This window comes from Myotis myotis, unplaced genomic scaffold (genome assembly GCF_014108235.1).
Source record: "Myotis myotis isolate mMyoMyo1 unplaced genomic scaffold, mMyoMyo1.p scaffold_m19_p_4, whole genome shotgun sequence".
Classification (NCBI taxonomy): Eukaryota; Metazoa; Chordata; class Mammalia; order Chiroptera; family Vespertilionidae; genus Myotis; species Myotis myotis.
The window spans coordinates 83,338,817-83,352,725 of record NW_023416346.1 but is presented as its reverse complement, the minus strand read 5'-3'; the positions used below and the strand labels follow the sequence as shown (position 1 = coordinate 83,352,725).

Here is a 13,909-nt window from a genome sequence, read left to right as displayed (position 1 = left end):
AAAATACCTAACCAGTACTCATCAAAATCATTGAAGTAGTGGAAACAAGAAAAGATGAAGAAAATCACATACCAAGAAACTAAAAAGACATGATGACTAAATGCAATCTGGTATCCTGAATGTTAGTGAAAGAACTGGTGAAATCCCAGTAAAGTGTGGAGTTTAATTAGTAGTAATATACCAATGTCAATTTCTTAGTTTTGACAAATGTACTGTGGTTATAGAAGATATTAACATTAGGAGAAACTGAGTGAGAGTTATATAGGAACTGTATATGATCTTTGAAGTTTTCTCTGCAAGTGGAAAATTATTCCAAAATAAAGTTTACTTTGAAAAATGTATGAGTTGCCCTGACTGGTGTGTCTCAGTTGGTTGGGCATAGTTCTGTGCACCAAAAGGTTACTGGTTCAATTACTGGTCAGGGCATATCTCCAGGTTGTGGGCTCAATCCCTGGTAGGGGGTGTTCAGGAGGCAGCAAATGGATGGTCTGCTCTCACATAAATGTTTTTATTTCTCTCTCCCTCTGCCTTCCTCTCTCTATAAAAGTCAATAAAAATATTAAAGAATGTGTGAGTAGATGTCAAACTAATACTGAGAGGAAAACGCATCACTTTTAAATGTTTATATTAATAATAAAAGTAGAGAGAGCAATTAATTATATCCCTATATGAAAAGTTTAAAAAGTGGAAGGAAAGCTCACTAATTAATTAGAATACAGGAGTGTGCAAAATTAAGTTTACACGTGTTCATGTAGAAAATAATACACTAACTAATAAATAATAATTCAAGAATAAGTTCTGTGTTTCCTGTACTCACAACTATATACCTACATTTGCCAACCCCTGTATATAAATTATAATATATAAAAAGAATACTAAGTATGTGTGTATAAATATATATATATATATATATATATATATATATATATATATAATAAATATATATAAATATATAAAATAAATCCCAGGTAGATTCATAGAATTTGGCTAATGGACACTGTATTAGTCTGCTGAAGCTACTGTAAGAAAATACTATAGACTGGGTGGCTTAAACAACTGAAATTTATTTCCCCATAGTTCTGGAGTCTGAGAAGTCCAAGATAAAGTTGCTGGCAAATTTGGTTCCTGGCGAGAGCTATCTTCCTGGCTCATAGACAGTTATCTCTCTGTCTTCACATTGTCTTTCCTCATTGTGTGCAAGAGCGCTAGCACTCTGGTGTTTCTTCTTCTAAGGATACTATCCTATTGGATCAGGCTCCAACCCTAGGATCTCATTTAACCTTTATTACTTCCTTAGAGGCCCCATCTCCATACATAAACACTGGGGGTTAGGGCTTGAACATATGAATTTTCTGAGGACACAAAATTCAATCCATAACAGACCCCATGTCACACCCAGGGCATAAGAAGATCACTTTCAGAACTAAGATATATTCCATGTCAAAATCTAGACTCTAATTGGTTTTTCAACCAGTAGAGTTTCCTCTGTCAGGTGTACAATAGCAAACTGATGGAAACAATCTAAATGTGCACCAATATGCAAAAGGTTAAATAAATGAAAGGCGAATTTAAGTACATCTATGTAGTGGAATACTATGTAGCCAATAAAAGTTACATCGCAGAATTTTTTTTAAAAAGAAACCCAAAATCTATTTTTCCAGAATAGTAAATGTTCTCATTCCTATAATAGTCAGTGTTGAACTTTATCTTTTTTTCATTATATTTTTTATTTTATTTAAGTTACAGTTTATATTCAATAATATTTTGTATTAGTTTCAGGTGTACAGCATACTAATTACACAATCATATAACATTACAAAGTGTTCCCCCTGACATTTCCTCTACCCAATCAACACCATGCATAGTTATTACACTATCATTAACTATATTTCTTATGCTGTACTTTACAACCCCATGACTATTTTGTAACTACCAATCTGTACTTAAGATAAGGCAGAAAAACACACCCAATCTGAATAGCAATTGGAGAAAAAAATTAAAAAGCAGGAAGAGAGCCTAGGGGAGCTTTAAGACAACATAAAATGAAGTAACATTTGTATAATAGAGGTGCCAGAAGGACAAGAAAAGGAGCAAAGTTTAGAAAACGATTTGAAGAAATAATGACAGAAAACTTCCCTGATTTGCGGAAGAAAAAAGTTAAACAGGCACAGAGAGCCCCAAACAAGATGAACCCAAAAATACCCACACCAAGACACGTCATAATTACAATGGAAAATGTTAATGACAAAGAGAGAATCTTTTTTTTTTTTTTTTAAATATATTTTATTGATTTTCTTACAGAGAGGAAGGGAGAGAGATAGAGAGCTAGAAACATCGATGAGAGAGAAACATCGATCAGCTGCCTCCTGCACACTCCCCACTGGGGATGTGCCCGCAACCCAGGTACATGCCCTTGACCGGAATCGAACCGGGACCTTTCAGTCCGCAGGCCGACGCTCTATCCACTGAGCCAAACCGGTTTCGGCGACAAAGAGAGAATCTTAAAGACTGTAAGAGAGAGACAGAGAGTTACGTACAAGGGATCTCACATTATATTATCAAATGATTTCTCAACAGAAATGCATTAGGCCAGAAGGGAATGAACCAAGGGGTCACAGTTTGATTCCTGGTTAGGACACATGCCCAGGTTTTGGGCTCTGTCCCCAAGCACACAGGAGGTAGATGATTGGTGATTCTCTCTCATCATTAATATTTCTCTCTCTCTCTCTCTCTCTCCCTCCGCCTTCCTCTCTGAAATCAATAAAAAAAAAATTTATAAAATATTTATCCTTGTTCTCCTCTCCCCTCCCTGTACTGGTAAATAGGATTTATTGCAATACCTAATTATTGAATTTCCCCCAGCTTTTTACAGCATTTAATCTAGAGTGAACCCTCACCTCCTTAGAGCCTCTCTCAAATGCTCTCACTGAAACATCCCATGGTTCCCATGACATGTGTTCTCCCACACAGCAATGAGTAATAAACACAACTTGTTCAACTACAGATATGTTCTTGGTGGTCATTGGCAAGAAAGAGAGTGGGGGGCAATATCCTTGGTAAGGATTTAAAAAGAGAAAGAGAAAAGAGAAAGATTTGCAGGGAAAATATTTTATGTTTTGTTAGGCAAAGGAGAGGGAGTCTTTCTTTGGATTTGAAAAGCAAGGGTATTTCCTGCAAAAATAAGTATTTTCTTTTTTAAAAAATATATTTTTATTTATTTCAGAGAGGAAGAGAGAGGGAGCAAGAGATGGAAACACCAATGATGCCTTCTGTACTCCCCGTACTGAGGATCAAGCCTGCAACCCAGACATGTGCCCTGACTGAGAATCAAACTGTGACTTCCTGGTTCATAGGGTGATGCTCAACCGCTGAAGCACACCGGCTGGGCAAGAAAGTACTTTTCTTTTCCAGTTCTTGCTGGAGGCTAAGAACAGTAGCTAGCATAATAAATGCGAGAAGTTCATTAGAAGGCTGATGGACATTTTCAGCAGGGCTGAAAATCTGCATATTATTACCTGCTGCTGAACAGCTGTAGGCATTTCCCCTAACCTGATAATCTTTTCCTATTTACCAAACTTTATCTTTGATATGCCTGTTTGCATTCCTAAAGGGCCAATGTGTTTTCCAGTAAATAAAAAGCCGTGGGTCCAGAGATTCAGGGAGCCACCCTGCTAAAGGGTGAAGCCTCCGTCTGATTCCCCCAAATGCCTTCCAAATTTATATTTCTTATCCAGTCTCTATTCATTTATGCACAGCCCTTCTCCAGATTCCTGAAACCTTGCTGCGGAAAGACTGCGGAAAGTTCTGTATCTGCCCATGGTGGAGAGCAAGAAATCTAGGAAAACAGGAGACATAAGATAACTCCTGTCCTTTGATCAAGTAGGATCCAAATATTAGATTTCCATTTCTAGAGCAATGTTTCCTAAAGTGTTTTGGCATAGTAAGTCCTTGAGATGCACCTCAGGAAAGAAGAAGTAAAGTTCTATTGGTCAGTAAGTTTGGTAGATACCACATATAGAACCCCATCCCCTTAGAAATTTACCATGGACATTATGTTAAAGGTTCTAAAGAATTCTTCTTATTGCTTAACCAAATCCTTTAAAAACTTAGTAATACCAAATACCACCCTGGAATGTGTGTTTTAGGATAGTGCATTAGAGAAATGAATAAAGACAAAAACTTGTAATATCAAACTAGCTTAAACCCTCAAAGAACCAGAACAATGGCTACCTCCTGGAAAGGAATCTTGCAATTCTGAATGAGTAAAAAGAAATGTTTTATTAACATTGTAGGTAAAGGATTGTTGGTAGTAAAGAAATTAAGGCTTACAATGAGCAGTAAGCTAAATATTAATGAAATACACAAATTGAGCAGGTGCCAGCAGCACGATGTTCCCTGAGAGGGCATGAGTTGATTTTTCTCTTGAGTTTTCCAAGTACATTTGGTTTCTTCTTTCCAACAATAGATATAAAAGCATGGGTATGGCCTCAAACTGTGGTACAAAATTTACAGTAATAACCAGCCAGCCCCAAGAAAGATTTCATCTCTCTCCTTCTCTTGGAGAATTCTCATATTTTAATAATTTACAGTTTGACTCTGGAAAAATAATTTGTCTTCTTCCTTCTTTGTGACCTAAATGCATAAGCTCTGGCAATCAAATATATAAGGGTGCCCTCATAGGCAGACTCAGTTTTTGGTTGTACTTCCTTTTAGCCACATCTCAGCTCATACTTGGAATATTAGCTCTGTAGGTTTCTGCAAGTAACCCATTCAAGTGGGTTACTCTTATATCTATGGAAAGAGGTAGAGACACCTAGGGAACTAAAAGGGGAAGAGGAGTATAAACACATGTGAACAGATCTTGATTACAAAAGTTATTTGAGATTGGCCTCTTTAGATAATGCCATTGGCTAATATCTTTTGTATGCATAGATTCAGGTTGGCAAGAAATAAAGTATTTTTCATTATGTTTCTGAGCATCTCATCATCCCCAAATTCTTTTAAGCACTTGGCACTGTTGCTTGCTTGCTTTTTTTAAGTATGTTTTTTATTTAATTTAGAGAGAGTGAAAGGGAGAGGGAGAGAGACAGATACCAAACAGCTGCCTCCTGCATTCCCTGTTGCTTGCTTTCTTAATATTTTTCTTTTGTTCAAAAAGATTTTTAAAAAGAACTTGTATGAGTCCTTCTTTTTGAAAGTCTTATCTCTTGATACAATTCTAGAGTCCCAATCTGTTTCCTCCCTATCCATCACTGTGGTCATCTGTCAGTGATCAGTTCTTAGCCTTCAGCTTCTCACACTCAAGGGTTCATTATTTGTCATGATCTTAACTATCACTACTAAGCAGCACCAAATCCAAATCTAGAATTCTGATTCCATGTCCATCTACACTAAAGTTGAGAACTGTTGAAAAGAGGTTTCCATGCACAGGCACTATAAGTGACGTTTATTCATTTATTATTCCACTAGAGGCCCGGTGCACAAAATTCATGCAGATGGGTGGTCCCCTCAGCCCAGCCTGCACCCTCTCCAATCTGGGAACCCTCGGGGGATGTCTGGGGATCAGGCCTAAACCGGCAGTTGGACATCCCTCTCACAATCCTGGACTGCTGGCTCCTAATCGCTCACCTGCCTGCCTGCCTGGTCACCCCTAACTGTCCCCCACCCTGCCGGCCTGATCACCTCTAACTGTCCCCCCCGCTGCTGGCCAGGTCACCCCCAACTGCCCCCCCCCCCGCCAGCCTGGTCGCCCCTAACTGCACCCCCCACAGGCCTGCTTGCCCCCAACTTCACCCCTCCACCAGCCTAGTCACCCCTAACTGCCCTTCCACCAGCCTGGTTGCCTCTTACTGACCCCCCCACCACTGGCCTGGTTGCCCCCAACTGCCTCCCTCTGCTGGCCTGGTCGCCCCCAACTGCCCCCCCTGCTGGCCTGGTCGCCCCATGCAGCCTGCTGTTCAGTCGTTTGGTCATCCCTCACTAACCCCCTGCCAGCCTGGTTGCCCCACACAGCCTGCTGTTCAGTAGTTTGGTCATCCCTCACTAACCTCCCTGCCGGCCTGGTCATAAGCAGCCATCTTGTGAAGGTGTTAGGGTTAATTTGCATATTACCTCTTTATTATATAGTATTAACACTTCACAACAGCCCTGCCAAAGTTGTATTACTATCCCCAATTTACCAATGAGAAAACTGAATCCCAGAGAGATTAATAAACTGAAGATCAATGATTTAAAGCCAAGTCTGGTTATCTGACTACAATTGCTTGTTCTCTCTACAACTCTTCATCACTTCCTTCACCAAAATGCTGGCTTTTATCCCATCAATGAAGGAGAACAGTCTCAGGTGAAGCATTTAGCCTAACCAGTTGTGGATTGTGGGATAAAAAAGTAGATTTTGTGGGGAAAGTGAAAGTTCAGGTGTACCACCTTCTCCACCTCTTCACTTCCAGGCTAGCCTTACAGGTGGACCAAGTAGTGAGTAGCCAATGTAGTGGGATGTGAGAGACCCTGAAAAGGCCTACTTTTCTTCAAAATATCTTTCCAATGCCCTCCTTATCTCCACTGTTCCTAAAGGTGCCCTTGGGGTTCTTGTGTCCTCTTAATATGGGAATATACCCAGGAGAAGAAAAATTAAACTGAATTACTGACATGTAATCATTCAACAAATATTTATTAAGCACCATTTATTAAACAAATGAGATGATATAATAACAACTACTTATATTTGCTTAGATCTCTAGATTTTCAGAGATTGCCACAATCTGAAATATACTTAAAACTGACATTATGATCCTCATTTTACAGATGATCAAATTGTGGTTCAGAGAGTCTGAGCGACTCAATCAAGTCACACACTTGAGTCCCACTTTATAACCAGGGCTCAAACTTGGGTCTTCTGACTTTCAGTCCTATGCTCTTTCCTTTCTAGCACAGTAACTCAAGGTGTTTACAGGTGGGAACCCAAACAGACATACATCAAGAGTTAAATAACAATTCAAGATAATAGTATAAATAACTAGAGACCCAGTGCACTGGGGGGGGGGGTCCCCTCAGCCCAGCCTGTGCCCTTTCACAGCCTGGGAGCCCTCGGGGGATGTCCGACTGCTGTGGAGGTGGGAGAGGCTCCCGCCATCACCACTGCACTCGCCAGCCATCAGCCTGGCTTCTGGCTGAGCAACATTTCCCCTGTAGGAGCACACTGACCACCAGGAGGCAGCTCCTGCGTTGAGCATCTACCCCCTGGTGGTCAGTGCATGTCATAGCGACCATTCATTCCGCCGTTTGGTCAATTTGCATATTACCCTTTTATAGGATAGCAAAAGACAATAAAAGTGACAAATGACTCATAGACAATAATAACCATAGGAGTGACCAGAAAGTACACTGGGTGAGATTCTGCAGAGAAGGTCTCAAAGAGGAAGTGGCCTTGGTAACGAAGTAGGAAAAAGACAGTGGGAGAAGAAAGGGAAGGCATTCTAGTGTGGTGCAAAGGAAAAATAAAGGTGCAGAGGTAGGAAAGTGCAAGTCTTATTTGGAGAAAGAATGAGGAGATCAAATGAGTGGAAGAAGATAGATTTGTATTGGGGAAGAATAGAAAATGAGACTGAAAAAGCCCTCTTGAATTTCTGACTAAAGAATTTAAATTTGTCTTGTAGACATGGGGATACCATGAAAGAGTATTGAGTAATAGCGTGAAAGCAGTGTTTGGGCCAATTCATCTGGCAGTACGCATTGTATAGAATGCAATCTTGTGAGGAGAGACTGGAGATAAGGAAGACCAATTAGGAGGCTGAGACAGTCAGTCAAAGATAAAGTGGCAAGAGCCAGTATTAGAATGGTAGCACTGGGATCATAAAATTGTAATTGACATGATGAAGAAAGAAATGCCAGAATCTCATGGAACAGGGAGGGAGAAGAGATGAAGTTGCCTGAGAGTTTTCAAGCTTATGGAAGGACCTCTGGGAATCAGGAGACCTGAAACTTAGTACCTGCTCTGTCACTAATTTGATAAGTCACTGGCAAGTCATATCTCCGGGCCTGTTTTGTCCTCTGTAAAGTGAGGGAGTGCCCAGGCCCTGGAAGATTTCTTGAGGTACTCAAGGACTATAAGTCAACTAAGTTATACTCATGTGCATATATGTTCTCTCCAAAAGAAAATCAAGGATCGGATGGGGGACGGGGTTAAATAATCCCCAAATGCTATAACTATGACTGAACGTGGAATTCTGTTCACTTTAGGGAGTAAAGGATAAAGAGAATCCAGCAAAGAGAGAGGAAGTAATAAGAGAGATAAAAGTAGAAGTAAATAAATTTTAAATCAGGGGGATAAAATAAGAAACTAAAATTAAAAGTACTACAATAAATGGAAGAAATATATATATCAAATATGACAAAGGGTTAATATGTATGTTAAAGAATATATTTAGATACATAAGAATACCACTGAAATGCCAGTTGAAGAAGGATATGAACAAATAGTTAACACAAGAGGAAATGCAAATGTAAACATATGGGGAAGTGTTCAATCGCATGAGTAGCCAGAGCAGTGGAATTAACAAATTAATGTTTAAATCACTCCAAAATATTTATCAAGTCCAATGCTAGAGCTGTAAGGTAACTGGAAAAACTCATGTGTCATTGTGGTGTTGCAGATTTGTGTAGTCCTTTTGAAAATCAAGATCCATAAAAACGTTCATGTTCTTGGATATGGCAGTCCCACTCCTGGGAACTTGTCCTAGGAACAGAATTACAAAGAAGAAACAAGTCGTATGCATTAAGATATTCAAAGCACAGAAAAATTGGGAGTCACCTAAATGTCCAATAACAGGGGAATAGTCTAACAAAGTATAATCTACTGATAGATGTAATTTTATACAGTCTTTGAAAATGATAAACAGGAAAGACTGTAGCACAAAGAGACTATTTACAATAAAATATTTTTGCAGAATTTCAAAAAATATGTACACTATGATTATACTTATATAAAATATGTATGTATTATACAAACTGAAAAAGCATAGAACATGAAAAAATGAAAGCAGTTGTCGAGGGCTTGAAAATATAGGTGATTTTCTTTCAAAATTTCCTTAATGTTGTCATAGTGAAATTTTTTAGTGCTGTTTTTATACAGGAAGAGATTAACCAAAGAACTTACATGCATATGTGCATAACCCATGGATACAGACAATAGTGCAGTGAAGGCCTGGGGTGGGGGGCGTGTGGGAGTGAGGTAGAGGGAATCAATAGGGGGAAAAGGGGACATCTGTAATACTTTCAGCAATGAAGATAAATTTTAAAAATAAAATACACAAAAAAATTTTAAAGGGAATATGCAACAAGGACATCCTAGAGGAGTCAAAGACAATAAAGGTAGAGCAAAAAATCATTAAAGGTCTTGCTTATGAGGTAATTTGTGTTCTAGATACAAAAAAAGTGTAGAAAGGAAACCAAATTAGGAGAATTAAGGGGTGACTTTGTGGTGAGGAAACAATTTTTATGGTACTCGTTCTAGAAATGACAGTGAAATGAATAAGATGAATAGAATGATAGCTAGAAGAGACAGCAGGTTAAGATATCAGTGGTAAAGTAATGCTTTATTTTCATTTGGTTGGCTTGTGTGTGTGTGTGTGTGTGTGTGTGTGTGTGTGTGTGTGTGTGTGTGTGTTTTAAGACAGAACAAAATTAGTTACGGAAGAGATTGAAAATGATGACGACAGATGCACAAAATAACAAAATAAGAGGCCACCTCTTATTCTGGGACTGCAGGGAAGAAAGGGAGAAAGATGGGATGGATATAGAAGTAAAGTTATCCTAAATGAAGCAGAAAGAAGTTGAGGTATTAGATTTCCTCAGTTCTAGGAAGCATCAAGAAACAGGACCAATGGCCCAGGAGGCAAGGTAAATCTTAACAGATCATAGGGTAGGATGAAATTGGTGTCTTGAAAAAGTGTAAAAGATAGGAAATAGTCCCTCTGGAATGTTCATTAGGATCTCAGCAGACTAAGAGGGATGGAGGTTTAAATGAAATTCCAAGACATCCTTGTGTTCTGGTTTCATCTGCAGTCTCCTATAATCTAGGAGAGAGGAAAAGATTGGCCCACAGTGAAAAGTAAGGTATTTAACTAAAGTTGGAATGAGAGGAAAGGCAGTCCTAAAGTAGCAGACCACAAAGTCTGGGGGAGTTAGTCTCGATTAAGCATATGGGAGTTAAATGGACTGGAGAAATGGAGGAGGCTGGGTCTGTTGTGATGGAGAGAGCCACTTTCCTGGGTCGGGCTTGTGGGTAGGAGAGGTGATAGACAAGGAGGCTGTGGTCATAGGAATAAAAGGAAGCGAGTACAGATGAGGAACAGGTTGTGTAAGAGTTTAGGCAGTGGCTATGAGACTGGGAGACTAGTAAGAAGGCCAGTTCATTTACTCCTAAAAGGGGTCCCGGGTAACAGTCGGGTCCTGGATATCTAGAGAGGAAAAGAGCACACTTAAAAGAATAGAAAGGGAGACTCGGGGGCATTGAAGTCATTTTATTTCTCCAGACCAGTCCCAACTTTACTTTCCAGAGAGAACTAGTAAGACTGAGTAAGCTAATAGATAAGAGATCAGAGGTAGGTCAGCAAGGGTGGGGCAAAAGAAAAAGAAGGCTGAAGACTCAGGAGACCAATGAGCTGGAAGGCCATTTCAGAAGGAGTTGCCTAGAAGTGTGAGCCCACCCTTCTCATGAAGGCCTGCCCAGAAACTCTTACTTCCCAATGCTTGTGAATTAGCTCCCCAAGTTCCATTACCCCCCCCCCCATATCCATGCTTAAGGGCACTAAGATGCAGCTGGGAGAGGGTGGGTGACTGAATGCGAGACTCTGAAGGGAGCTGTCCTGGTCCCAGTGCCCTTCTCTGGCCTCAAAACCATAAATCTTGATCTGAAAGAACTGGTGACTTGTTTATTATTTATCTAGGGCAGGAGCTAGAGAAATGGAAGAGACCAGTGAAGAGCCAGCTCTGACGTCAATCCCTGTCACCACTCCCAAACTCTGCACAAACCTGCTCTGCCCCTTAATGCTGGAACTTACAGCCATAGACATGAAAGCTCCTCCCTCCCTTCTGAGCCATTCCCCTCTTCCTTTCATTAAATACAGAACTGTCAGATATGCCCCAGCAAACTTCATAAAGGAGGTCCTGTCCCATTCCTGTTCCAAAGTCCTTTATCAGATTGGGCCATGCCCTCAAGGCTCTTCAAAATTCCCAGCCCATGGTAAGACTCAGGGTTCCCTCTCTACCTAGCTGCTACACACCAGTTCAACAGTGCCATGCCTCCAGCTGCATGTGGAGACTGTGGCATTCAGGCTGTCTTGGATTGTGCCCTATTTCAGCACCTAAGTAGACCAGACTATCCTGTCCTCACAGGGAAACTGGAAAGTGGCTATGGGAGCTACATATGTCATATCTTTGGCATCTGTGACATACTGGTGCCCCTACCTCCTAATTCTGGCTGTCACCGTCAGATAAATCAAGCCAACCCTGAGATTACGGCAGTTTCTCCACTCTTCCAGTTGAATGCTCTGGTCTGACTGGAGTAACATATGCTATACAAGGATATGGGGGAAAGGAGGGGGAAGGAAGGCTGGGGAAGGGTTCCTAGGATCAAGAAACAGGACCAATGGCCCCAGGAAACTAAGAGGAAGAAGTAGAGGAGAAAGAGTGGCTGCTACTGCCTTTGGCTAAAAAGTAGAGGGCAACTGAAGGATTTATGAGAGTTGGGGTCACACGTGATTTTCCTGGCTCCCCCTAACCCTCAGAGAGAGGGCCTCTCACCAGAGCCCTGGAACTAAGAGGAAGCAACAATATGAGTTGTCACCATTAGGATCCCTCACCTCTGCCCTGCACTCACCCCCTTTTCTCTTCCTTCCAGGCTTCCAGTGCTACAATTTATCTGCCCTAGGGGTAGGGCAGCCACTATCCTGGGGGTGGCTGTCCTCCTGTAGCTGCTGCCCTCAGGTAGGGACACCAATGCCAGGGAGGAGGCAGCCCTGGGAGGCTCGGGGGTGCCACCACTGCAGAGCTTCCAGAGCTGCCTACGATACTTGTCCCCAGTGAGCAAGTAGAGCACAGGATCCAGGCAGCTATTGGCACTGGCCAGAGGCCGGGTCACTTTGTAGACCACGTTGACAATGTTCAGCACCTGGCAATCAGCTTCCAACAGCCTTGCCATGTAATAAATGGTGCGGGTGATGTGGAAAGGCACGAAGCATACAGCAAAGACAGTCAGAACCACTGCAATGGTGCGGAGAGAACGCAGACGAGAAGACGACTGGGAAGACCCTGGCAAAGGCCGATACAGGCGCCGGGCCATGAGCCCATAGCAGACAAGAGTGACCACGCAGGGTATGCCAAAGAGCAGCCCCATGATTACTGAGCTGAAGTGAACATAGTGGTCAAACTCCTCAGGCCGAGTGGTGTCATGGCACAGGATGGTATCCCCCCTGGAGCTGGTTGTGACAAAGAACAGGTTGGGCACAAGGCAGCTGGCTACAACCAACCAAACTGCCAGGCAGAGAAAGCCTGCGAGTCTTGGGCGGCCCCAACGTATTGCTCGCAGGGGGTGGCAGATTCCAAGGTAGCGGTGCACACTGATGCAGGTGAGGAAAAGGACACTGCAGTAGAGGTTCCAGTAGAAGAGGAAGCGGATGAACTTGCAGAGCTCAGTGCCAAAGGGCCAGTGGTTTCGGGCTGCATAATAGTAGATGAGGGTGGGCAGTGACAGCACATACAACGTGTCTGACAAAGCCAAGTGGAACATGTAGGTGGTCGTTGCATCCCAGGGTCGGAGGTGAAAGAGGAAGAGCCAGAGGGTTGGAGCATTGAGGACTAGACCCAGCACAAAGACAACTGTGTAGCTCACAGGCAGCAGGATGAACTTGAACTCTTCATCAAACCAGCAGTCCAGCTCCACCTCACTGTTGCCAGGAGCTGAGTTGGGCCCTAGGGTTGTGAGCAGTGAGGATTCTGCACTGGCCATGGTCCCCCCTAGAGGTGAAAAAGGTAGAAGTGAGGGTACTGGATTTCCCTGTCCCTCCTACCCCCAGCCCTGACCCAGAGGGTAGGGCGGGGAGGCAGAGATGAGGGAGGGCAATGGTTGAAGCATCAGCTGAGCTGAGAGGAGTAAATCTGGGTATAACCCAGGCCACCTGGGCCCCTGCCCAAACTCCCTTGGTCCAGCCAGGGGAGTGGTGAGTAGCAGGCAGTGCTGGGACTCAGGAAGACAGTCAGTTTTTTGGGTTTTTCTCATTCTAGAGCTGACTCTGTCTTCCAGAGCTTGGCTAGCTGAAGGGGGTAGAGGCCTACCATGACTCTCCAATGTGAGAAGATGCCCAACCTCTAATTGCCTCCTAGCTCATTACAGCAGCTGTGTCCCTGTGAAGAGAACATCTCTCCATTAGGGAACTTCACCTATCCTCTCACCCTGCCCCCAGTGTCTTTGTACTACAGTTACTTTTGATGCCTGGTCCAGCCTAGGAACCCCATCACCACTCTTACCCAAGTAACTTGGCAGGTCTCCTACCTGGTCCCCTTGAAGCTGAGCCCAGCTGACTCTGTCACCCTTCCCCTTGGCAGCCAGAGGGCCTATTCCTGGGGGCGGGGTTGGGGTGGGGCCTGTCCCTCCTCCTGTCCTGGGAGACTGTCAGAGCAAGAAAGGCCCATCAAGATTATCTAGTCCAACCCACTCACTGTATAGATTGCAAAAGAGGCCCAGCAAGATTACAATTTAACAGCTTCTAAATGACTGTAGGCGAGAGTACACAAGGAAACGTCTAAGTTAACAGATAAAAAAGAACCAGACCACTTGAGTTAAATAAAACTACAAGATGATCATACAATCTGTGTGAGCAGAAACATGAGAAATAAATGTTAATATGGGCAA

At 42.5% G+C, this 13,909-nt stretch overlaps 1 protein-coding gene across 1 annotated transcript; it reads right to left on the bottom strand.

The window, feature by feature from the left end:
- Positions 1-10,842: 10,842 nt before the first annotated feature.
- On the bottom strand, positions 10,843-13,010 carry P2RY4 (pyrimidinergic receptor P2Y4). Its single transcript, XM_036305242.1, is given in 2 exon segments — positions 10,843-11,956; positions 11,959-13,010. Coding segments are annotated over 2 exon segments (1,095 nt in total). The 5' UTR covers positions 13,007-13,010; the 3' UTR covers positions 10,843-11,909.
- Positions 13,011-13,909: the final 899 nt, after the last annotated feature.